This window comes from Oncorhynchus gorbuscha, linkage group LG17 (genome assembly GCF_021184085.1).
Source record: "Oncorhynchus gorbuscha isolate QuinsamMale2020 ecotype Even-year linkage group LG17, OgorEven_v1.0, whole genome shotgun sequence".
Taxonomy (NCBI): domain Eukaryota; kingdom Metazoa; phylum Chordata; class Actinopteri; order Salmoniformes; family Salmonidae; genus Oncorhynchus; species Oncorhynchus gorbuscha.
The window spans coordinates 36,165,673-36,189,366 of record NC_060189.1 but is presented as its reverse complement, the minus strand read 5'-3'; the positions used below and the strand labels follow the sequence as shown (position 1 = coordinate 36,189,366).

The 23,694-nt window shown below is 41.9% G+C and overlaps 1 protein-coding gene across 3 annotated transcripts in view; it reads right to left on the bottom strand.

Annotated features, from left to right (window-relative positions):
- setd3 (SET domain containing 3, actin histidine methyltransferase) overlaps positions 1-23,694 on the bottom strand; it is a 70,729-nt gene that overhangs the window by 38,551 nt on the left and 8,484 nt on the right. For 2 of the 3 annotated variants that reach the window (XM_046309128.1, XM_046309125.1), the window contains exons 2-6: positions 12,480-12,610; positions 12,178-12,270; positions 8,350-8,498; positions 5,915-5,987; positions 1,438-1,694 (exon numbers count right to left, since the gene is read on the bottom strand). In XM_046309128.1, coding sequence (XP_046165084.1) covers positions 1,438-1,694; positions 5,915-5,987; positions 8,350-8,498; positions 12,178-12,270; positions 12,480-12,582 — 675 coding nt within the window. In that variant the 5' untranslated portion in view covers positions 12,583-12,610. Of the gene's footprint in view, positions 1-1,437; positions 1,695-5,914; positions 5,988-8,349; positions 8,499-12,177; positions 12,271-12,479; positions 12,611-20,428; positions 20,569-23,694 lie in introns of those variants that run through there. The other variant, XM_046309127.1, reaches the window with a different exon arrangement.

Below are 23,694 nucleotides of genomic sequence, written 5' to 3'. Positions count from 1 at the left end.
GTCAGTTTAAGCTAGAGATATCTGTTTTCATGCATGGGCTGCGTCTCAATCACCACATACGCCTATGTTAGACTTGCGCATCTGCAGTCGAAGGTGGCTGAGCTACAGTGGTGTTTGTCAAACCAGGAGACGGGTCTTAATGACCGACGAAAATACTCTCAGTCTTTGAAAATATGCACAAATATTAGTTTGATAGTGTGGTAATAGCCTAGGCTAACCAATTCTAAATGCCACTAGCAATTTAACAAAAGTAGGGTCGTCACTGAGGTAAGTTGCCACAGCCACAAAGTAATAAACCCTGCTTGTTTCTATAATTTTGCATCTAAAAATCTGATTTTAACCACAGTTAAACTTATGCCTAACCTTAAATTACAACCAAAAAGCACATTTTTGTTTATGAATTTTTAAAGAGACAATTTTGACTTTGTGGATACCCTAACTAGTGACAACCACAAAGTAGCCTAAACAGAAAATTACGCAAATATTCCAAAACTGCAGCTCATTGTTGGAACACATATTCACCTAGTCCATTTCGAGTTTGTGATAAAACTATCTCACATGGAATGTCGCGTGCGTATCCCATCAGTTCAATAAGTTTATATCAACAATGATTTCTATAGGCACACACAGCACGCATGTGTAGAGCAAGCAGTCGGAAAGCAATTGAGTGAGTGAGGGATGAAGGGGAAAGGGATTTAGGAGGCAGAACTGTGTGATGCGTAAACTGTGTGATGCTTGGCTTGGTTTATTTTTTGTTGTGTTCCGCAAATGCACATGTACAAATGGAACACTAGAGCCAGAGCAAATTAACGTCGTCTTCAAGACAACATTTTGACCAAATAGTTTTCCAGTTTTTTTTTTTAATGTAAAAAATCTCCGGTTAAATCGAGTTCTAACAGTCCGAGTACTTGATTACTCATGCCCATCAATAAGTGTAACGCGCTGAAGCCTGCCTTCCGTAGGCTAATGCATTTGAATGGTAAAAGGGAAGCGCGCTTCAATTACCACCTGAGAAAAAAAAAATTTTTTAGCTCTTTTTAAAATCGTGGCCATCAAAACTGTTTAACACAATTGCATTTACAACTGTTAAGCGATGGTTGAGCTTATTAAAAGCACGTTTCACTCTAGCAGCAACGAATGAGCTGTTTGAAAAGTTGTAGCAGCAACTCTCGCGCTGTCAAATGTAAATATATTTCCATCAATTGGTATTTCAATCAAGGCTAAAAGCATTATTTTGCAATGGGATTTTCCTGCATCTCCCAGGCTCATTTTTTGGGATCGGACCAAAAGCTTACCGGCTAACGGAAGCCCTGGTGTGTGAAAAGCAAGCGACTGAGTATGAGAAGGAGCAAGTGAGTGAGTGTGAGAGAGAACAAGTGAGTGAGTGTGAGAGAGAACAAGTGAGAAAGCGAGCGTGAATATCCATCTGCCATTCACCTGGATGACCTTGTAGAAGTATGCGTACTGCCGAGCGGTGTTCTTGTACTGGCTGAGGACGTCCTGGATGGCCTGAGTGGACAGCAGGTGGCGTACTTCCTCCTCTTCATAGTAGAGAGGGGTGTCGTAGTCCCCGGGGAGGGTCTTGATGTAGGGCAGCCAGGGGGAGGAGGGGTCAGCCCGCTCACACAGCAGGTGGAGGGCCAGAGTCACATTACCCATGGCCTGGAGAATACGGTCCTGGCTGTACAGGGGACCTGGGAGGGAGAGAAGAGAATTTACATACAGAACAGTGTGTGTGTGTGGACCCTAGGGGAGGACAAAGCACAAAGGGGTTTCAAATGTCAGAGCTCAAAGCCTTGTTGTCAAATTAAAACGTTATTTGTCACATGCGCCGAATACAAAAGGTGTAGTAGACCTTACAGTGAAATGCTTACTTACAAGCCCTTAACCAACAATGCAGTTAAGAAAAGTAAAAAAATAAATAATTGATGAGTAAACAATTTTAAATACCAAATAATTAAAGGAGCGGCAGTAAAATAACAGTAGCAAGGCTATATACAGGGTGCGATGTCGCACGCTCTTAACGACTGTTTTGGTATGTTTGGACCATGATATAGTTTGTTGGTGAGGTGGACACCAAGGAACTTGAAGCTCTCAAACTGCTCCACGACAGCCCTGTCGATGAGAATGGGGGCATGCTCAGTCCTCCATTTCCTGTAGTCCGCCATAACTTCCTTTGTCTTGATCACGTTGAGCGAAAGGTTGTTATCCTGGCACCACACGGGCCAGGTCCCTGACCACCTCACTATAGGCTCTCATCGTTGTCGGTGATCAGGCCTACCACTGTTGTCGTCAGGGAAACTTGATGGTGTTTGAGAGTCGTGTCTGGCCATGCAGTCATGAGTGAACAGGGAGCACAGGAGGGGACTAAGCACGCACCCCTGAGGAGCCCCCGTGTTGAGGATCAGCATGGCAGATGTGTTGTTACCAACCCTTACCACCTGGGGGTGGCCTTTCAGGAAGTCCAGGATCCAGTTGCAGAGGGAGGTGTTTCCAAAACTGTAAAAATATTGTCTGTGAGTATAACAGAACTGATGTTGCAGGCGAAAGCCTGAGAAAAATCCAATCCGGAAGTGCCTCATGTTTTGAAAGCGCTGCGTTCCAATGTGTCCCTATTGAGCAGTGAATGGGCTATCAACCAGATGACTCTTTCTCCGTATTCCCGAAGGGGTCTACAGCATTGTGACGTAGTTTTACGCATTTATGTTGAAGAATACCCGTAGGCGGCTACATTGCGCAAGTGGTCACCTGATGCTCCCAGAGAGATTCTTGCGTAAAATACAGAGGTAGCCATTACTCCAATCGGTCCTACTGAAAAACGAATTGTCCCGATGGATATATTATCGAATAGATATGTGAAAAACACCTTGAGGATTGATTCTAAACAATGTTTGCCATGTTTGTCGATATTATGGAGCTAATTCGGAAAAAAGTTTGCCGTTGTGGTGACCGCATTTTCCCGTCGATTTCTCAGCCAAACGTAAAGAACAAACGGAGCTATTTCGCCTACAAAAATAATCTTTTTGGAAAAAAGGAACATTTGCTATCTAACTGGGAGTCTCCTGAGTGAAAACATCCGAAGGTCTTCAAAGGTAAATTATTTAATTTGATTGCTTTTCTTATTTTCGTGAAAATGTTGCCTTCTGCTAGCAGGGCATAATGCTATGCTAGGCTATGATAAACTTACACAAATGCTTGTCTAGCGTTGGCTGTAAAGCATATTTCGAAAATCTGAGATGACAGTGTGATTAACAAAAGGCTAAGCTGTGTCTCAATATATTTCATTTGTGATTTTCATGAATAGGAAAATGAATAAGAGTTCAAAAGTTTATACCATTCACAACCAAAGCTCACGCTGAGGTTGGCTTAGTTCTGTAGTTGACATGTTATCCCTTTTTAACGTATGGACCGTCGTCCTATTGTCTTCAGAACAGATAGTTACATTTTCGTGGAGGGAGAGAAGGGTGTGTTTCATAGTTTTATAACCCATGTCTCTTCACAGGGGCGGGCCACTGATTGAGCAGAGCTCTAACTTTATGAAAATCCAAATCTCTCATTTGGAAGCTAAAATTACATTTAATCTTTTCACAAATAGTTTCATATTTAAACATTTAAATTGCACAACAATTCTATGTGAATCTGATAACTAAAATCTGTAAACTTTCCCAGATACAGTTTGTCGCCCTGTCATCAGTCATAATGTCTCAGATGACAACCGAACTGACATCATATTCATTAAGTACCAACGCATATTTTCAACTGGTTCTATTACCAAAATATGGTTCATTTCGCCCACTTGTTTGATGTTCCCAGATTCTTCTCTATGTTCAACAAAGGCTATTCAAGAGTCCTTCAGTAGAGTCAGAGAGAGAGGGAAGGGAGAAAGGTATTTATAGGGGGGTCATAAACCTTATCCACAGACAAACACCATGAAACAAAATAAAAATGCATTATTATTCCAATACCATTACCACAGAGAATCAGACAAAATTATGTTACCCTCTGCCTATTGGCTACAAGCCGGTCTCAAAACACAACACTGCCCATTTATGACAAAAAAAAGCTCTTTATTCGACTCGCTTTTCAAAGATGTCTAGAAATGTACAAGCTTTGCGCTCTTAAAGGAAGCAATCTCTCCCCTATTGCCGACTACAAATAATCTATAACTGGGCTAACAACTCACTAACTAGCAAAGGATATGAACAAAATGTACACGTGGCTACATGCAGCTCTCTCTTAGATTCAAAACAAACGTATCTACTCACGACCGCTCATGCTGTAAACACAGTCCAGTTCAAAGTAAATGGCACAGGTCCATATACGGCAATAGTCAATTTGCATATTGGCCAACTGCAGCTCTGATTGGTTATGCCGCACTGGTCTGTGTAGAGTACAGGCTGAGTAGTACATGTCAATGCAATAGAATCCTACTCCGATCTGTTTCGCCTACAACAAAATATCTTTCATAGTTTGTTTTGTTTCGGTATGTTGTATTGAAAGTGGCTAATATTGTGTTGATTTTATCACAATTACCACAGTAAAGGGAAACGTTGATAATGTTAACAGGGAAAACTCTAGAACAGTGGTCACCAACCTTTTCTGATTCAAGATCACTTTGAGACAAGGGAGAGAGCAGCAGACTGAGCCTCTCAAATTCCCTCCACTGACACTCAAATAGGGACACAGTCTTCCAGCTGATGGCAAAACTCGAGCCGCACCGCATTATTTCTGTCTCATGCACAAATTCATGTTGTTACTCCTATGAACAGAGAAAGTGAAATATTCCTTGATTTTAATAAAAGTCCCAAGCCTAATAATAACAACGCAGGTCTATAGATAGATTTTCCTACTCATTCATTACTGCTGCACTGCTTGTAGTAGCACTGAGTGGAAATAGGAAGAACGCGCATGTTTTGGCTTATAAGTGTTGAATACGAGGTGTTGACAGTGATGAGTAAGAACACAAACATGATCTCAGTCATAAAAACAGCATCTCTTTGCTGTATTCATTGACAGTCTCTCTAGTCGTGGTGTTAAATGTTTTGAAATCTCACAGTATCAACTTGGCTGTAGCTTTCTTTTATGGTTGCTACGTTACTGCAGACAGTCTACTGAGGCATCCGATTGGCCAACGGCAGGCCTATAGTGCACTTGATTTGCTCTCCGGGTCAACCGGGAAGGCATAGTTTGTACCTTCAGACACATGAAATGGTTCAAAATGGCAACAGTCCGCCTACCCAGCGCAGCTGAATCGGGTGCGCCTACCGCCAACAGCCCGAGATGAATAAAATAAAATAAATAGGAACACAAGTCTTTTATCGTTGTGATTTTTCAGAAATGTTTGGCGATCGACTAGGAATGCCTTGGAGATCTTCCACTGTCTAGAAAGTTGACTGAAGTTTAATCTCGTGCTTCTCTCTGTCGGCTGATATTTCTACTGTGCAGTCCTGGGGAAGCTTCACGGCAGTCTCGAGGCTACTGCATGCCCGCGCGCAGCTTAGAGGGAACATTGCTTGTGACTCTGTGGTCGTGCACCTGCCTCTCCTTGAGTGACAGGGGGCATGGCGTGGTGTGGGAAACGGCATGTAGCAGGAGGAGAGGGAGAAAGACGACTCAAGTAGTAAACTAGAAAAATGTATGTGTGTGTGTGTGTGTGTGTGTGTGTGTGTGTGTGTGTGTGTGTGTGTGTGTGTGTGTGTGTGTGTGTGTGTGTGTGTGTGTGTGTGTGTGTGTGTGTGTGTGTGTGTGTGTGTGTGTGTGTGTATAGCCTAAGTTGCATATTACTTTAAACATACCAAACACTGAAATACTGTTATAGAAGTGAAAGTAAAAACACAATACCGGTCTGTGTATCAATACCGCTATATATCCGGTATACCACTCAGCCCTCTATGGGGCTTACGTTGTCACTCACCCAGGACAGAGTTCTTGGCCGATTCCACAGTCATCAGCATCTTCCTGGGGATCCACAGAAACAGCTCCTCTGCCTGAGGAAACAAATGTTATCAGAATGGACAGTGGATTTCCATGCTTGAATTACATGGGTGAATCTAAAGTTTGGCCCGTGATTTTAGTTCACCCCAGGTTTATTTGAATAATATTATTCATTGTACACTTAGTGTAAAATCATTCAAGAGTGTTAGCTACATCATTGAATAAACTCCCACCAACTCACAGAGAGGAAAGGGAAGAGAAAGGGCAGAGCCCTGTAGTGTTGCAAGGCATACTGAAACCTCAGTACTTTTTCTATATCCCCCAAAAAGAAAGGTAGGTGCTCAATTTTTTTTCTACGTTCAGTATCTGTGTATCTCACGTGATTGAGAGGATCAAGTCTGTCTATCAGCGCAGCTGTTTTATAGCATGAAGAGCAAAGTGCCTGCTCCACTCATTCCTTGCTAAAGCCGTCTGGGACGTAACCTCCCCACTCACACTGCACAGAAATTAACACACTTAAATCATGCAACACGGCATATAGAACATGGAAACTGTTCATTACTGTTCGCAAAACAATGTCAAATACAAGCTAAAACACTTTTACAATGCAACACGATACTGGTATCTTCCAGCTTTAACTTCCTTGCTAGCTTACAGCTGAAGCAATGTCCATTCACTACCCTAGTACCATAACGCAAAATATGTGGATTTCGAAAGATGATCGTCACCAAAATGTCATTAACTTGCTTCATCTCCCTCGCCTCCTGTCTGGTTCCCACATTCTGCCTCATGAAGTCAATACTTCTTCTATGCAAATGTTGTGGATGAGTACAATAAAATAAATGATTCTCCTAGCAGTTGCTAATAAAATAATAAAGTCGTCAAATGGAAAGGATTGTCATCTGCAGCCCCGTGAAATTAGCATATTATATTTTTGTTTTAAGCCTTATTTTACCAGGTATGTTGACTGAGAACACATTCAGCAACGACCTTGGGGAATAGTTACAGGGGAGTAGACGGGGGAAATTAATGGGCCAATTGGAAGCTGGGGATGATAAGGTGGCCACAACGGTATGAAGGCCAAATTAGGAATTTAGCCAGGACACCGTGGTTAACATCTTACGATAAGTGCCATGGGATCTTGAGCACTGGAGAGCCAGGCGTTTAACGTCCCATCCGAAAGACAGCACCTTACACAGGGCAGTGTCCCCAATCACTACCCTGAGGCATTGGGATATCATTTTTGGGGGGACCAGAGGAAAGAGTGCCTCCTCTACTGGCGCTATAACACCACTTCCAGCAGCATCTGTTCTCCCATCCAGGGACCAAACAGGACCAACCCTGCTTAGCTTCAGAGGAAAGACAGTAGTTGTTGCTGCTGGCCAATAACTCAAATGCATGCATTGCACACACTCTTATTGAATAATATGCATTCGCCTGCATTGTGATTTACCCAGTTTATCAATAGAGATATAAAAATAAATGATAAACCTTTGTTGTTTTGTAGCTAGGTTGGTTAAGGGAAAAGGGGGCTACCTAGTCAATTGTACAACTTAATGCATTCAACTGAAATGTGTCTTCCGCATTTAACCAAACCCCTCTGAATCAGAGAGGTGAGGAGAACTGCCTTAATCTACGTCGTCGGCGAACAGTGGGTTAACTGCCTTGTTCAGGGGCAGAAAGACGATTTTTCCTTGTCAACTCTGGGATTAGATCTTGCCAGCTTTTGGTTACTGCAACAATGCTCTAACCACTAGGTTACTGGTTAAAACAAAGTGATTGCATAATTGATTATTTAATGCATAGATGGCTGTCTCAAAAAAAAAATGGACATCAAAATGTTCAAATGTAATGATATTGAACTCAAAAGAAGTCCAAAGATTTAACAGATCAGTAGTTGAGTTTGGATCAAGAGGCTTTCTGTGACTTTGGCTAATAAGTCTTTCTTTGTTATGGTATCATTTTGGTATCGAGTAGCTTGATACTAAACCTGGTATCGGTATCAAAGTCATAATTCCGCTATCATGACAGCAACAGAGCCCTGGGCTTCATACAAACAACTCAGCCTGTTTGATCGATCAGACCTAAACAGCAGCCATTTTAGAACATCAATAATGAGGGCTAATTGGTGGGTCATTATGAGAAGAACACCAATAAGAGAGAATTAAGCCTTGTTTCCTCTGTTGAAATATAATCAAGGAGTTGATCAATCTAGATAGTCTATGGAGGAAGCCTCAGGTCAAGGCCTTTCTCATCCTTAAAAATACCTTGTTAATCAGTTCAACTTGTACAATAAGAAACTCTGGTTTCCATTGCAAAACGTTTTGCTACGATGTGCACTAATGATCACGACCCAAGTGATGTCACCCTGACAACTTGCCATGGACACCGGCCGATCCGGTTGTAGCGACCCACCTTGATGTCCTTGGTGGCCCTGAGGCCAAAGCCCTCGCCAGCAAAGTTGGCGATCTCAAAACCCTCGCAGGACGCTCCACTCTCCTGAGCCCACGCCATCAGCGTCGGGAAGAACTCCTCTCTGCTGCCCTCGAATATCACTGAGATACCTGGGAAAGAGACGGAGAAACGCACGCACACACAGTTATGATCAAACTCAAGTTCTTCCTATTTAATCTATATAGGCCATGGCTCAAATCCAGCTGTGTGTGCAGTAATCGTAGTTTTATTTTTACCAGTTTCCATTAGGAAAATGTGGCGCCAGACAACGTGAGGGGGAAGATTTTAATTTTAACGGTCATTTGAGAAATTTACCAGACTCATATGCATTGGGTGCATAACCCATTACGGCATCCACCCACAAAGCTTAGAATGACAGAAATCCAATTTACATTATGTTTATGCATCTTAACAGAACATTTACATTATGGTAATGTATCTCAACTTCTTTGGAAAAGGGGGCGGTATTTTGACGTCCGGATGAAAAGCGTGCCCAAAGTAAACTGCCTGCTACTCAGGCCCAGAAGCTAGGATATGCATATAATCAGTAAATTTGGATAGAAAACTCTAAAGTTTCTAAAACTGTTAAAAATAATGTCTGTGAGTATAACAGAACTGAAATGGCAGGCGAAACCGAGGACAACCCCGAGGACAACCCCCCCCCCACCCCCCAAAAAAATGATTTCAATGGCTGGTCCTTCTGTAGCTCAGTTGGTAGAGCATGGCGCTTGTAACGCCAGGGTAGTGGGTTCGATCCCCGGGACCACCCATACGTAGAATGTATGCACACATGACTGTAAGTCGCTTTGGATAAAAGCGTCTGCTAAAATGGCATATATATATAATAGGGCGAAATCGTGCCCGATCGCAGTTCCTAGGGCTTCCACTAGATGTCAACAGTCTTTGGCTGGTTTTTTGAAAAATTTGCCAGAAATTGTAGTTTTGCTTGGTGGCTCCCATTTTGGCTGTAGTGTTTCCAAGCACGTGAATGAGAGCACGTTCTTTGGTATTTTTTTTTTAAAGACAATTAACGACGATTCTCCGTCTGAAATTGTATTGTTTATTTGCGTATTAGGGTACCTAAGGTTTGATTATAAACGTTGATTAACTTGTTTGGATAAGTTTATTGGTAATGTTTGGGATTCATTTTGTATGCATTTTGGAGGGAAACCGAGTGGATTATTGACTGAAGTGCACCAGATATACTAAGTTTTTATGGATATAAAGAATGACTTTATCGAACAAAAGGACCATTTGTAATGTAACTGGGACCTTTTGGAGTGCCAACAGAAGATCTTCAAAGGCATATATCGCTATTTCTAACTTTCGTGTCGCAACTCCCTGGTTGAAAATTATTTGTTATGTATTTGTGTGCTGAGCGCTGTCCTCAGATAATCGCATGGTTTGTTTTCGCTGTAAAGCCTTTTTGAAATCTGACACTGCGGCTGGATTAACAACAAGTTAACTTCTCTAGGGTAGGGGGCAGCATTGGGAATTTTGGATGAAAAGCGTGCCCAAATTAAACTGCCTGTTATTCAGCCATAAAAACTAGAATATGCATATAATTAGTAGATTTGGATTAAAATAAACTGACGTTTCTAAAACTGTTTGAATAATGTCTGAGTATAACATAACTCATATGGCAGGCAAAAACCTGATAAATCCAACCAGGAAGTGGGAAATGTGAAGTTTGTAGTTTTTCAACTCTTGCCCTATCGAATACATAGTGTCTATGACGTCATATTGTACTTCCTAAGGCTTCCACTAGATGTCAACAGTCTTTAGAAACGGGTTTGATGCTTCTACTGTGAAGTGGGGGCGAATGAGAGGGGAATGAGTCAGAGGCCTGCCAGAGAGCCACGAACTCAGTCTCGCGCATTCACGTGAGCGCTGTTCCATTGCATTTCTACAGACAAAGGAATTCTCCGGTTGGAACATTATTGAAGATTCACGTTAAAAACATCATAAAGATTGATTCTATACATCGTTTCACATGTTTCTACAGACTGTAAAGGAACTTTTTGACTTTTCGTCTGCTCCTAGTGATCGCGCGTTGTGAGTTTGGATTGTGTACTGAACGCGAACAAAAATTAAGTATTTGGACATAACTGATGGACATTATCGAACAAAACAAACATTTGTGCAACTGGGATTCCTGGGAGTGCATTCTGATGAAGATTATGAAAGGTAAGTGAATATTTATAATGCTATTTCTGACTTCTGTTGACTCCAACAATTCCTCAACATGTTTGAGGAATTTTAACTATGGGATTTCTGTTTTTAATTTGGCGCCCTGCAGTTTCACTGGCTGTTGACGAGGTGGGACGTTACCGTCCCACGTACCCTAGAGAGGTGAAGCTTTATTTTGATGAATTGCACTTGTGATTTCATTAAAGTTTAATATTTACAGTAATTTAATTTAGGCCCGAGCGTCCCACTGATCTGCAAGAAGTTAACAGAACATGCAACTCATCTAATGAAAGCAGACAATAAAGTAATTTTCTAACATTTGTTAAAATGCATTCTAAACAGCGCACCTGGGAAAACACGCCATTCTAAACAGCGCACCTGATAGCGGTTCCATATGTGAAAGCAATGAAAGAGGGGGAATCTAAAGAGGCAAAAACTATGATAGGTTGCTATTATGACTAGGATTCTGCCTTTGGCTTTTGGACAACTAAATAAAAGTTGATATGAATACCAATAGAACAGGAGAGAAAGGGCATAGCGGTGGGTCCAATAGGGAAAGAAATGTAAAAAATGGTATAATCACTCCTGTCTATAAAGAAATACACTTCAAAATACTTCACCAGAAAGCATGACTTAGCGAAAGAGCCAAAGAGAAAATTGAGGAAGTTGTTGCGGATTGTTTCAAATCACAAGTTCGTAGGCCCATGCCTATTTGGGAAGCCCGCAATTTGGGCAGCGCGTGTGGCAATAGGCCTAGCTGACTATTGAGTTACGGATGTCAGTGAAAAAGCATTTAACATGTGTGAAGATAATGTTTGAGTGTAATTTAAACCGTTGAGACAAGAAGGGGGGGGGGGTGAAGATATAGGGGAGTCTAGAACGGCTCAGCTGTCTCCCACAAATTCTTGAGCATCCATTGTTTCCTGTGACTCCTGTGGCGCTAGCCAAGGTTGCCAGGTGCACGGTGTACCCTCCGACACATTGGTGCGGCTGGCTTCCGGGATGGATGTGCGCTGTGTTAAGAAGCAGTACGGCTGGTTGGGTTGTGTATCGGAGGACGCATGACTTTCAACCTTCGTCTCTCCCGAGCCCGTACGGGAGTTGTAGCGATGAGACAAGATACTAGCTACTACAACAATTGGATACCACGAAATTGGGGAGAAAAATGGGAGAAATTTTTTTTTAAAGAAACTATTCACCTAAAATGCACATAAGAAAATCATAACTGGCCCGGTAAAAATGAATAAATTGTAGAACTTTAAACTCACACGCCGTCTATGAAGTCTTAAAATACTTGCCTCATAATGAAATATTTAAAAAATCTAGTTTGAAACAATGAAGCGCTGACAGCCTGTTGCGCTTCAATTACTAGTTGAGAAAAAAAATTGGTCTTTTTAAAAATCATACACCAAAACTGTTTAACACTCGATTGCGTTTGAAATTGTTGCGCAACAGATTGGGCTTCTAAAAGCCCATGTTTGCCTCCAGCAGCAGCTGAGGAGCTTCAGGGGAAAAATCACACTTTTCATTTATTTTGTTTATTTTGTGTGATTCATTTACCGATTGCCGGCTAAAGGAAACCAGTGTGTTCCAACATACCTTTCTGTTTCTTCCGGATCTTCTCCACCAAGCCTCGTATCTGGACGTACTCCTCCCACTCTTTCCCTGGAGAAGGGGCAGCACTGCTGCATTCTAACAGGACATACATGGGGGAAAACCTCACATCATAAGTAACATAAGGCAATCACATTGGGGAAACAGGCCCTGACACTGATCAAGCCTAAGAACATTCCATAGACACAGAATCTCCATTGAAAATGCTTCTTAGTCTTATGGGCCCCTTGTCAAAAGTAGTACACTATATATAGTATAGGTTGCAGGATGCCATCCCGGCTACGTACTCTGTAAGAGCTCCGATATGAGGTTTATCATCTCTCTGGGGGAGACCACAGCCATGGCGCCTGTCCCCGACTTCTGAGTCTTCACTCGACTCTTCTTTCCCATGGTGCAGCTGGACAGAGCGGGATAGGGACTGGGTTGAGAGAGACAGACAGCACAAAGTCATTCATTCAACTAAAGCATATTCTTGGGAGAGAAGAAACATTATAAAAAAATCACTCATCTCTGTTAACCCAGAGGTAAAAATCTTGTGTAATTTGGTTAGCTGCGTGATTCACTTCGGTGTTCATACATGTTAGAAACTGAAAGTAGTCACCCTAACAAAAGGAAAAGCTCAGCCAAAGTCCCCCCTTCCCCACCCCTTCCGGACCGTGTGGGCGCACTACAGGCAAAGCAGTTTTGGCACCGCCTTCACCCAATCCTAACACGTCCAGATAACCAGTGACAAAAATAAAAATGTAAATAAAACTGGATTTTCGGATCTCGCGAATCCCGTTTATCTCTCGGTCAACAAGCAGAGTCTGCCCACGGGAGATTACGAAATCACATTTCTAAATCAAATAGATTTTTCAGTCCATAGTCACTCACTAGTCGCCACTAAACAGAAGGAAAAAAATAATTGAAACTAGGAGGGAAAGACTACCTAAACATGTCCATTAAGAAATGTGCTTTCCTATAGGGCTGAAGTTATTTTAATGGCATTTAAATATACCTACATTCATTTTTATTAACTTGTCATGTAGATAAGCTTTACCTAATAGCAGGAGTGTTTACTAATGGTTATAAACTGTGTGGTTCCTGCCCTGAATGCTGACAGCCGTGCTAACGGATATGACAAAACATGTCTTTTTATTGCTCTAATTACATTGGTAACCAGTTTATAATAGCAATAAGGCACTACTAAAGCCTGTCCAGGCAATCTGCGATACGTCATGCCTAAGAACAGCCCTTAGCCATGATATATTGACCACATACTACACCCCCTCGTGCCTTATTGCTTAATTATAAGCAATTGTTCTGCTAACTGGTTTGTCTATTAAAACTGTCTACATCTTTTTTTATTTTGTTTTATTGAATAACCGAAACATACAATATACTTGCAGTGAAGCCGCTCAACAACTACATCACACCAGTCATCCAACAGACTCCCACTCAGAGCGACACACAGAAGCATCCAGGGTCAATGCCCTGTTCAATGGCATGTTGACAGATCTCGCACCTGGCCAGAAAGCATGAACCCGAACCCTCCACAGTTCCCCATTAGCCGTCCCTCAACTATTCGAGACCCCTCCCAAATTCTCCCCCAAGAACAAAAAAATACAATTTATTCCATTCCCCACCCCCAAGAACCCTAAAATGAAATGAACTAAGAGAAGAAAATAAAACAGAGGACATCAAGGACAACTAAAATCATACCAGCAATGCCAAATGTATATGTTTGTGTGCATGTCTGGCACTATTACATGCATGTGTGTGTTCTTGTATGCGTTTATTTGAATGAGTGTGTGTATATTCATGTGTACAAACACCTGCACGGCATCAGCCTCAGGCAAACCGGCATTAAAAATAAAGTAAAAATACTGCCCCTTCGTGTCATTCAAACGTACTTTTTATTGTGTTTAATTGTTTACTTTTATCTTTGACCATCATTCCTTCTCCCACACAGCAACTCCACAACCCAACCCTCAGCCCATCCCACCTATCTCTGCTGGCCACCCTCTTCGGATTTCCAAACAGACATACATTTCAACTATGCCGTCATGTGTAACGTACAATTTCAATCTACCTAATCGAATCCACAGTTTGCGAATTGAAGATAAATAATTTTACTACGAGTATTAGTAATTGACTGACCCGGTCTTTAAAAAAAGAAAAATAACAATAATATTTAACTTGGCAATTCAGTTAAGAACAAATTCTTATTTTCAATGACAGCCTACCGGGGAACAGTGGGTTAACTGCCTCGAACAAAGGCAGAACGACAGATTTTTAACTTGTCTGCCCGATCTAGTAACCTTCCATTTACTAGTCCAATGCTCTAACCACTACTCCCCCACCGCCCCGGTCTCTCCAGATTAGGGTCCATTTTAGATCAATGCTATGCATTTTCAGCCATTCCTGAACCTGAGACCAGAAATAGGATACCTGAGAGCAATACCAAAATAAATAGTCTATTGATTCTGTATCCTCACAACAAAATCTGCAGAGCTTCGATGAGGCGGCAGGGTAACCTAGTGGTTAGAGTGTTGGACTAGTTACTAGAGCCGACAAGGTACAAATCTGCCCCTGAACAGGCAGTTAACCCACTGTTCCTATGCCGTTATTGAAAATAAGAATTTGTTCTTAACTGGACTTGCCTGGTTAAATAAAGGTAAAATAATAAAAAATATTTTAAAAAAAATGTATGAACCAAATGATCAACATTTTGTTGGTGGCAAGAATTCGATATAATAATTTTAGCTGAAAAGCACGTCTTCAAAGTCTTGAATCTTGCGTTGTTTTATATAATCAACCCATACACCCTGTACAATGGAATCGGTACATCAAAAATCTCTTCAACTAGTTTGCAATCTGTATGGTATGTTTAATAATTTCAACCCACCCAATTCATCTTCATTATATTGATAGGCACACTTTATTTTGTCTGGTTTAGTGTCCCAGATAAAGCAAAATATTTTTTTGCTCATATGATTTGAAAAACAAAATCATCAGGAGTAGGCAGCGCCATAAGTGAGTAAACTGAGATATGATTAAGGAGTTAAATCAGGGCAATTTTTCCATAAATAGACAGGTATTTACCTCTCCATGGTTGCAGGATCTTGTCTATTTTTACAAGTTCTCTACTTAAATTCATTGTGGAGAGCTTATTTATATCTTTTGTGACATGAATACCAAGTGTCTACTTTACCATCAGCCCATTTTATAGGTAAACTGCAAGGTAATGTAAAAGTTGTACTTTTTAAAGATCCAATATGTAATATTGTACACTTATCATAATTAACTTTTCTGTACTAAAACCTATCTTCAATGAGACATTGCAGCAATCTAGCTTGCGGACTTAATATAAATGTCATGCCTTGGTCAACATGTTTTTGTGTTTTCGTTATATATTTTGTCAGGCCAGGGTGTGACATGGGTTTATGTGTTGGGTTCGTATTGGGGTTTTATTAGCATTGGGATTGTGTATGATTAGGGGTGTGTCTAGTTAGGCTTGGCTGTCTGAGGTGGTTCTCAATTGGAGTCAGGTGATTCTCGTTGTCTCGGATTGGGAACCGTAGGTAGCTATTTAGGTAGCCTGATTTCACTTTGTAATTCATGGGTGATTGTTCCTGTCTCTGTGTTGTAGTCACCAGATAGGCTGTAATTAGTTTCACGTTCCGTTCTGTTGTTTTTGTATTTAGTATTCAGTTATTGTCATGTACCGCGATTAATTTTAATTAAAGTCATGAGTAACCTACACGCTGCATTTCGGTCCGACTCTCTTCTTTCAACAGATGAACGCCGTTACAGAATCACCCACCTCTCACGGACAGAGCAGCGTGTAGCTGGCAACGACGTAGATAACTGGCAGGATCTAAAGGAGGCCGTTATGGACGGTAGAGGCATGTAGTATATGACGTGGGAAGAAATCGACAGGTGGGCGGCCGACCCAGAGCGAGTGCAGGAGCCCGCCTGGGATTCCCTGCAGCAATGCGAAGAGGGCTATAGACGAATGGAGTCGAAAAGGAAAACACAGCGACGCAGAGCGAAAACCGAAAGTAACCCCCAAATATTTATTGGGGGAGAGCGCAGAGAGAGAGTGGCTGAGTCAGGAGTCAGACCTGAGCCTACTCTCCCTGTTAATCGTGAAGAGCAGTTGCAGTGGGAGAGGCTGCACCACTTGGAGAATTGGAAATGGGAGGAGGAATTAGACGGTAAAGGACCCTGGGCTCAGCCTGGAGAATATCGCCGTCCCAAGGAAGAAATAGAAGCGGATAAAGCGGAGAGGCGAAGGTATGAGGAGGCAGCACGGTGACTCGGTTGGAAGCCGGAAAAGCAGCCCAAAAAAATTATTGGGGGGGGGGGGCTAGAAGGGAGAATAGTTATGCCAGGAAGGAGACCTGCGCAAACTCCCTGTGCTCACCGTTGGGCTAGAGAGACCGGGCAGGCACCGTGTTATGCTATGGAGTGCACGGTGTTTCCAGTGCGGGTGCAGAGCCAGGTGCGGCACATACCAGCCCTTCCTATTGGCCGGGCTAGAGTGGGCATCGAGCCAGGTAAGCTTGGGCAGGCTCGGTAGTCAAGAGCTCCAGTGCGCCTGCACGGTCCGGTCTATCCAGAGCCACCTCTTCACACCAGTCCTCCGGTATCAGCTCCCCGCACCAGGCTTCCTGTGCGTGTCCTCGATCCAGTACCACCAGTTCCAGCACCACGCACCAGGCCTCCAGTGCGCCTCGCCTGTTTAGCACAGCCAGAGCCATTCTCCTCTCCTGTGCCGCCAGTGCTCCCAGTCTGCCCAGCGCTGCCAGTGCTCCCAGTCTCTTCCAGATCTGCCAGACAACCAGTCTCTTCCAGATCTGCCAGACAACCAGTCTCTTCCAGATCTGCCAGACAACCAGTCTCTTCCAGACAACCAGTCTCTTCCAGACAACCAGTCTCTTCCAGACAACCAGTCTCTTCCAGACAACCAGTCTCTTCCAGACAACCAGTCTCTTCCAGACAACCAGTCTCTTCCAGATCTGCCAGACAACCAGTCTCTTCCAGATCTGCCAGACAACCAGTCTCTTCCAGATCTGCCAGACAACCAGTCTCTTCCAGATCTGCCAGACAACCAGTCTCTTCCAGACAACCAGTCTCTTCCAGATCTGCCAGAGTAACCTACATGCTGCATTTCGGTCCGACTCTCTTCTTTCAACAGACGAACGCCGTTACAATAAAACTGAAGTCATCGGCACACATGGACACAATTGGTTTTAAGCCTTGAAGTCTCCAAATATCCACTATTTCTAATGTGTCCATAATATTTGTGATTTCCTTAAGGTCACGGTGATTATGGTTTGTAGCGGATTTACCTTTACAGTCCATTGAAGTACATAACCTCGTGGCGAGGGGGCAGAATTTTCACTTCTGGATAAATAGCGTGCCCAATTTCAAACTTCCTGCTACTCATGCAAAGAATATAAGATATTCATATTATTCATAGATAGAAAATGCTCTGAAGTTTCTAAAAAACTGTTTGAATCATGTCTGAGTATAACAGAACTTGTGTAGCCAGCAAAACCCAGAGGACTAACTGTTCAGAATTTTTTTTTTTCCCCCTCTCTGTTCCATTATTGTCTTTGCCAAGGGATATTTCATGGGAACTTGTTTTCAGTTCATTCCGCTTCCACTGGATGTCAGTCTTTGGAATTTGGTTGAGGTTATTCCTTTGTGCAATGAAGAAGTAGGCCAACTAGGAACTGAGGACACTTTGGTGAGTTGCGCAAGACGTGAAAAGCAACGCTGGTTTGTTTTCTTTCCTGTATTGAATATAGATTGCCCAGTCCACAATTTGATGGATTAACGTTTTTAAATACTTTTTGTATTACAAAAGTAGTTTGAAATATTTTGGCAAAGTTTATAGGCAACTTTTGAAATATTTTGTAGTGATGTTGCGTTTTTTGTAAGCTGTTTTTTTCTGGATCAAACTCGCTTTATAAAATGGACATTTTGGATATATATGGACGGAATTATTCGAACAAAAGGACCAATTGTGATGTTTATGGGACATATTGGAGTGCCAACAAAAGAAGCTCGTCAAAGGTAATGCATATTTTATATTTATTTCAGTGTTTTGTGTAGAGCCTGCAGGGTTGAAATATGCTTGCTCCTTTGTTCACTGCTGGTGCAGGCTATCAGATAATAGCTTCTTATGCTTTCGCCGAAAAGCATTTTTTAAATCTGACATGTTGGCTGGATTCACAACGAGTGTAGCTTTAATTGAGTATCTTACATATGTGATTTAATGAAAGTTTGAATTTTATAGCATTTTATTTGAATCTGGCGCTCTGCATTTTCCCTGGTAATTGGTCAGTTGAGACATTTGCGTCCCACCTATCCCTAATAGGTTTTAATTAACCACGTAAAGAATGATCCTTTTTTTATGATCTGCTAAACTGTTACAATTATAACTGGTATCGTGGAATTATCAGAATTTGTTGGTAACATTTGTAAGATGTTAATATTCATCAAATGTGTTTAAGTTACTTCTCATAAGAATGTATTTTGTTGTACTATAGTGGTGGCCACTGTTCTATGTCAGGACTAAGTTGCATGGGCCGCTGAGAGGGGAGAGGTCAAAGTGTCATCATGTGTAAACATATCTTTTACTCCCTACCTTTCCCAGTGTGGAAAGGAGGGTTTGCAGTGTCTGGGATCAGTCTATGCTCCCTCTTATGTTGTTTCTATCTTAACCTATAGCCTCACCCCCTCTCCTTGAGTTTGTCCAGGAGTTTGTATTTTGAGTGGGTTGTATCTAAATGACAATTTGATATATGCCTGTTGATATGGAGGATTTGGTTTATGGTTCTGGGGTTTGGGAAAGGAGACAAAGCTGAACGATGAATTATGTCTATGCTGTCTGACTATGGGTGTAAGAGCTATTAAAAGGAACTCAGTTGCATTGTAAGGGGGCTCTCGGAGGATTCACTGGGAGACACTGAATTTATCTGAGTCACAGGATTGTGATAAGAGCTCATATAATTAAAGATGGACTTTTATAACTAACTCTGACGTGTGTGTGTGTGTGTGGTTTGCTCCCATGATTTGGTAAATAGAGGACATTTCCACAACATTGGCTATACTTATTTCACCCCTTACCATAACTAGATACGATTCTCAGTCTAAATTGACCATAATTATTGCTTGTAAAGTTACTGCCATCAGAGGTATTGTGACAGTCAAAATTAGAGCTTTCAAATGTCTGATATTTAGAATTTAAGAAAGAGGTTCTAGCAATATGTTTTATTCCCTTGCCTGTTTGCTTGTGAGCCAATACCACAGAGGTTAGAAAATTGAGGCAAGATATTGTGTGTAGTAAATCTGAGTAGGTTGATGTGCATGATATTGGATGTGATTTAATATGTGCATGATATTGGATGTGATTTAATATGTAGTATGTACGATGTCTGTATAAGAGTAATAGTCTAAGAGTAAGACTATAATGTGCTGTCCAAATAAATAAATGTATAACTCAGGCAATTTACATGGTTGAGTGTCTGTGTGTAACATGTAGTGCGTATAGCCTTAATATTCATGATGATAATTGTAATCCATATTGTATCACTGTCATAGTTGCATCATAACATAATTGAAAAACACATCCCAGAATTTCCATAGCAATTGACGTTTCACATGATCATGAAAGAGACCTTGCATTACTCTAGAGATGGCTTTACTACAGTACAAATGTATTCCGTACAATGGTTGTTGTTTTCCCTTGCTTGTAAACAAACTTGTAAACATAAAAGAGACGAACAAGAAACATTATCAAGAAATTATAAAAAAGTTTGACAGAGAGGTGAGAGGAAGAGAGAGTGAGGGAAGAGAGCAAGATCAGGTAGGTGTATGTATGTATGTATGTATGTATGTATGTATGTATGTATGTATGTATGTATGTATGTATGTATGTATGTATGTATGTATGTATGTATGTATGTATGCATGTATGCATGTATGCATGTATGTATGAATGCATGAATGCATGTATGTATGAATGCATGTATGCATGTCTATGTGTAAACGAGCATGTAATTGAGTGCAAGTGTGTTCATATCCACTTCATAGTGTTCAGATATTTTTACAATTCCCATACTTTATTTTTTTCGTAACCTGAAGTCCAGGTAGAATTTAGCACAGCCATGGTGTTATGGAACTGTCTCGGAATAGCTGTCCATCTATAAAGATTCGTTCACAATGAGAAAGGCACGCTTACCCTTCTCCCGCTGTTGCCTCTGTACCGGATACAGTCTTTTACGACATTCGCTTATCTCTCTTGGAAATTGGTCATGGAGACCAAATTTGGTCCCTTTAAGCTCCCTTCCCCTGCTTTTGATCAGCTTCTTTTGTTGGTAGTGTTCAAATTTTGCGATGATCGGTTGGAGACCCTTGGTCTTGTCGCTCCGAGCTCAAAGTCTGTGTACTCGGTGGAAAGCCACAGAGTACACAGATAGGAAGTTTCAAGGAGGACTGTATGAATTCTCTGATTGCGCCTGGATGTGTCCTCAGAAATCCCTGAAAAAAATATATTTTCACATATGCTACGACTTTATGTCTAGTATCATCCTGTTTTCCCTGAGTAGACAATCCATGTTGGAATCATGGATTTTAACCATGGCTGTTAGTGCCTTGTTCTCGCCTTGGAGCGTGAGAATTTCACTCTGGCTAAACTCCAAACACCCCCTCAGCCCTGCTACCTCCTCACACAACTTTTCTAGTGCAGCATGGATTCCAGCCAGAGCACTAGCCTCTACTTTAACGATAAGTAAATAATCTGTGTCTGCAGATGAAACTGTGTAATATAGTGTAAAGCTGTTGGTACTCATCGATTGCCATCAGGATCTCCTTAGTATCCAGGTTGGCTCTTTACTGCAACCAGTTGTTTTACGAAAAGATAACAATGAGTCTTTCCCACGACAATGACAGGTGTCTGTAGTACAGCCAGCTAGCACTTGCGGAATCCATGCAAAAAACATGTTTGGTATTCGTATTTAATTAATAGCGGTTTCGTTTTAATCTCCTAATCTTTCCAAATGTTGTTTGATGCTCAAGCAGCTAATCGGCTAGATGCACATTTTCTTTGCATGCTAGTAAATAAAAATATATTTAAAAAAGGTTGTATGTGTCTGAATATTCATACATTTTTCAACAGCAGTCGACAACGTTGTTCTGGCTCTGAGGCCCATAATATGCTAATGTTGTGTCAAATGGATATTACGCCAATCGTATCCAGCCTGGCATAATTTGATACGGAATATTTTCTTAAAATGTAAATAAACTAACGCTGATAAATAGGCTATGGACATGAGTTTGTTTCCATTTTAATAATTGTCAATTTCATCTTCATACTATAGCATAGCAGTCTCTCCCCTTCCTTATTTCACCGTCCATTCATTATATTATAGCCTGCTGTCAGAAAGCCTATGGTAGGCCTAAGTTTATTAATACTTTAAGGAAAGGATAAATATTTGCTTGTCTCTGACACACGCTGGTGGCTTTCATTGACGGGTCCTTTTGCCGGGGTGTGAGTTTGCATGCGAAAATAAGCCGTTTACCAATAGAAATTGTTATCTGGCACACAGCCACTGACAGGACTGTCGGTTCGTTGTGAGAGTTAATTAACACATCTCGCTCTGCCTGTTCTTCGCGTTTGCAATGAATCAGTGCAGCAATGTATCAATTTAGCCAAAGTGATCACACCAGAGCTAGGCTACACGTTGCTCTCGCCAATGTAGCTATTGAATAGCCATTCGGAAAGCCAGACGATCGTTCAATTATTCTCTCCTTGAATAGGCCGAGGTCTAATAGTTTTAAATAATTGCCCGAAATAAGTTTCAAACTATATTGCTGTTCATTGTCTATACACTGAGTGTACCAAACATTAACTTTCCAGTACAGACTGACCAGAGGAAAGCTATGATCCCTGATGTCACCTGCTAAATGCACTTTAAATCACTGTAGATGAAGGGAAGGAGACAGTTCAACTCTGGGATATGTGGGACGGTAGCGTCCCACCTGGCCAAAAGCAAGTGAAAATAGGGCACAACTGAATGAAACGTGGCCAAGCTCCTTTTATGAATGCACCTATAGGATGCTTATCCTAATATTTTCAGTGGCATTATATTTTCCCAGTAGTATAGGATTTATCTGATTACTGCGTCCTCTCCAGCCACTTTGAACAACATATTGCCACAGAGAATGACCGCAGCAGTGTTGGTGACGTTATGCAAATTGTTTGGAAAGTGGACCCCCTTGGGTTGTACCGTGTCGGAGATCTTTGTGGGCTATACTCGGCCTTGTCTCAGGATGGTAAGTTGGTGGTTGAAGATTTCCCTCTAGTGGTGTGGGGGCTGTGCTTTGGCAAAGTGGGTGGGGTTATATCCTTCCTGTTTGGCCCTGTCCGGGGGTGTCCTCGGATGGGGCCACAGTGTCTCCTGACCCCTCCTGTCTCAGCCTCCAGTATTTATGCTGCAGTAGTTTGTGTCGGGGGCTAGGGTCAGTTTGTTTATCTGGAGTACTTCTCCTGTCCTATTCAGGTGTCCTGTGTGAATCTAAGTGTGCGTTCTCTAATTCTCTCCTTCTCTCTTTCTTTCTCTCTTTCGGAGGACCTGAGCCCTAGGACCATGCCCCAGGACTACCTGACATGATGACTCCTTGCTGTCCCCAGTCCACCTGGCCATGCTGCTGCTCCAGTTTCAACTGGCCTGGGCCCTAGGACCATGTCCCAGGACTACCTGACATGAGGACTCCTTGCTGTCCCCAGTCCACCTGGCCATGCTCCTGCTCCAGTTTCAACTGTTCTGCCTTACTATTATTCAACCATGCTGGTCATTTATGAACATTTGAACATCTTGGCCACGTTCTGTTATAATCTCCACCCGGCACAGCCAGAAGAGGACTGGCCACCCCACATATGCTCTCTCTAATTCTCTCTTTCTTTCTCTCTCTGAGGACCTGAGCCCTAGGACCGTGCCCCAGGACTACCTGACATGATGGCTCCTTGCTGTCCCCAGTCCACCTGACTGTGCTGCTGCTCCAGTTTCAACTGTTCTGCCTTATTATTATTTGACCATGCTGGTCATTTATGAACATTTGAACATCTTGGTCATGTTCTGTTATAATCTCTACCCGGCACAGCCAGAAGAGGACTGGCCACCCCACATAGCCCGGTTCCTCTCTAGGTTTCTTCCTAGGTTTTGGCCTTTCTAGGGAGTTTTTCCTAGCCACCGTGCTTTTACACCTGCATTGTTTGCTGTTTGGGGTTTTAGGCTGGGTTTCTGTACAGCACTTTGAGATATCAGCTGATGTACGAAGGGCTATATAAATAAATTTGATTTGATTTGGAGGGAAAAGGCATCGTAATTGGTGTGAATGGTTAAGTGCGTCAATCTGAATCTGTACTTTTTTTTCCGGAATTCTTCTCCAATCTGACATTACTTAATTTGTATACTACACTAATATTTGAGATAATAATAAAATGCT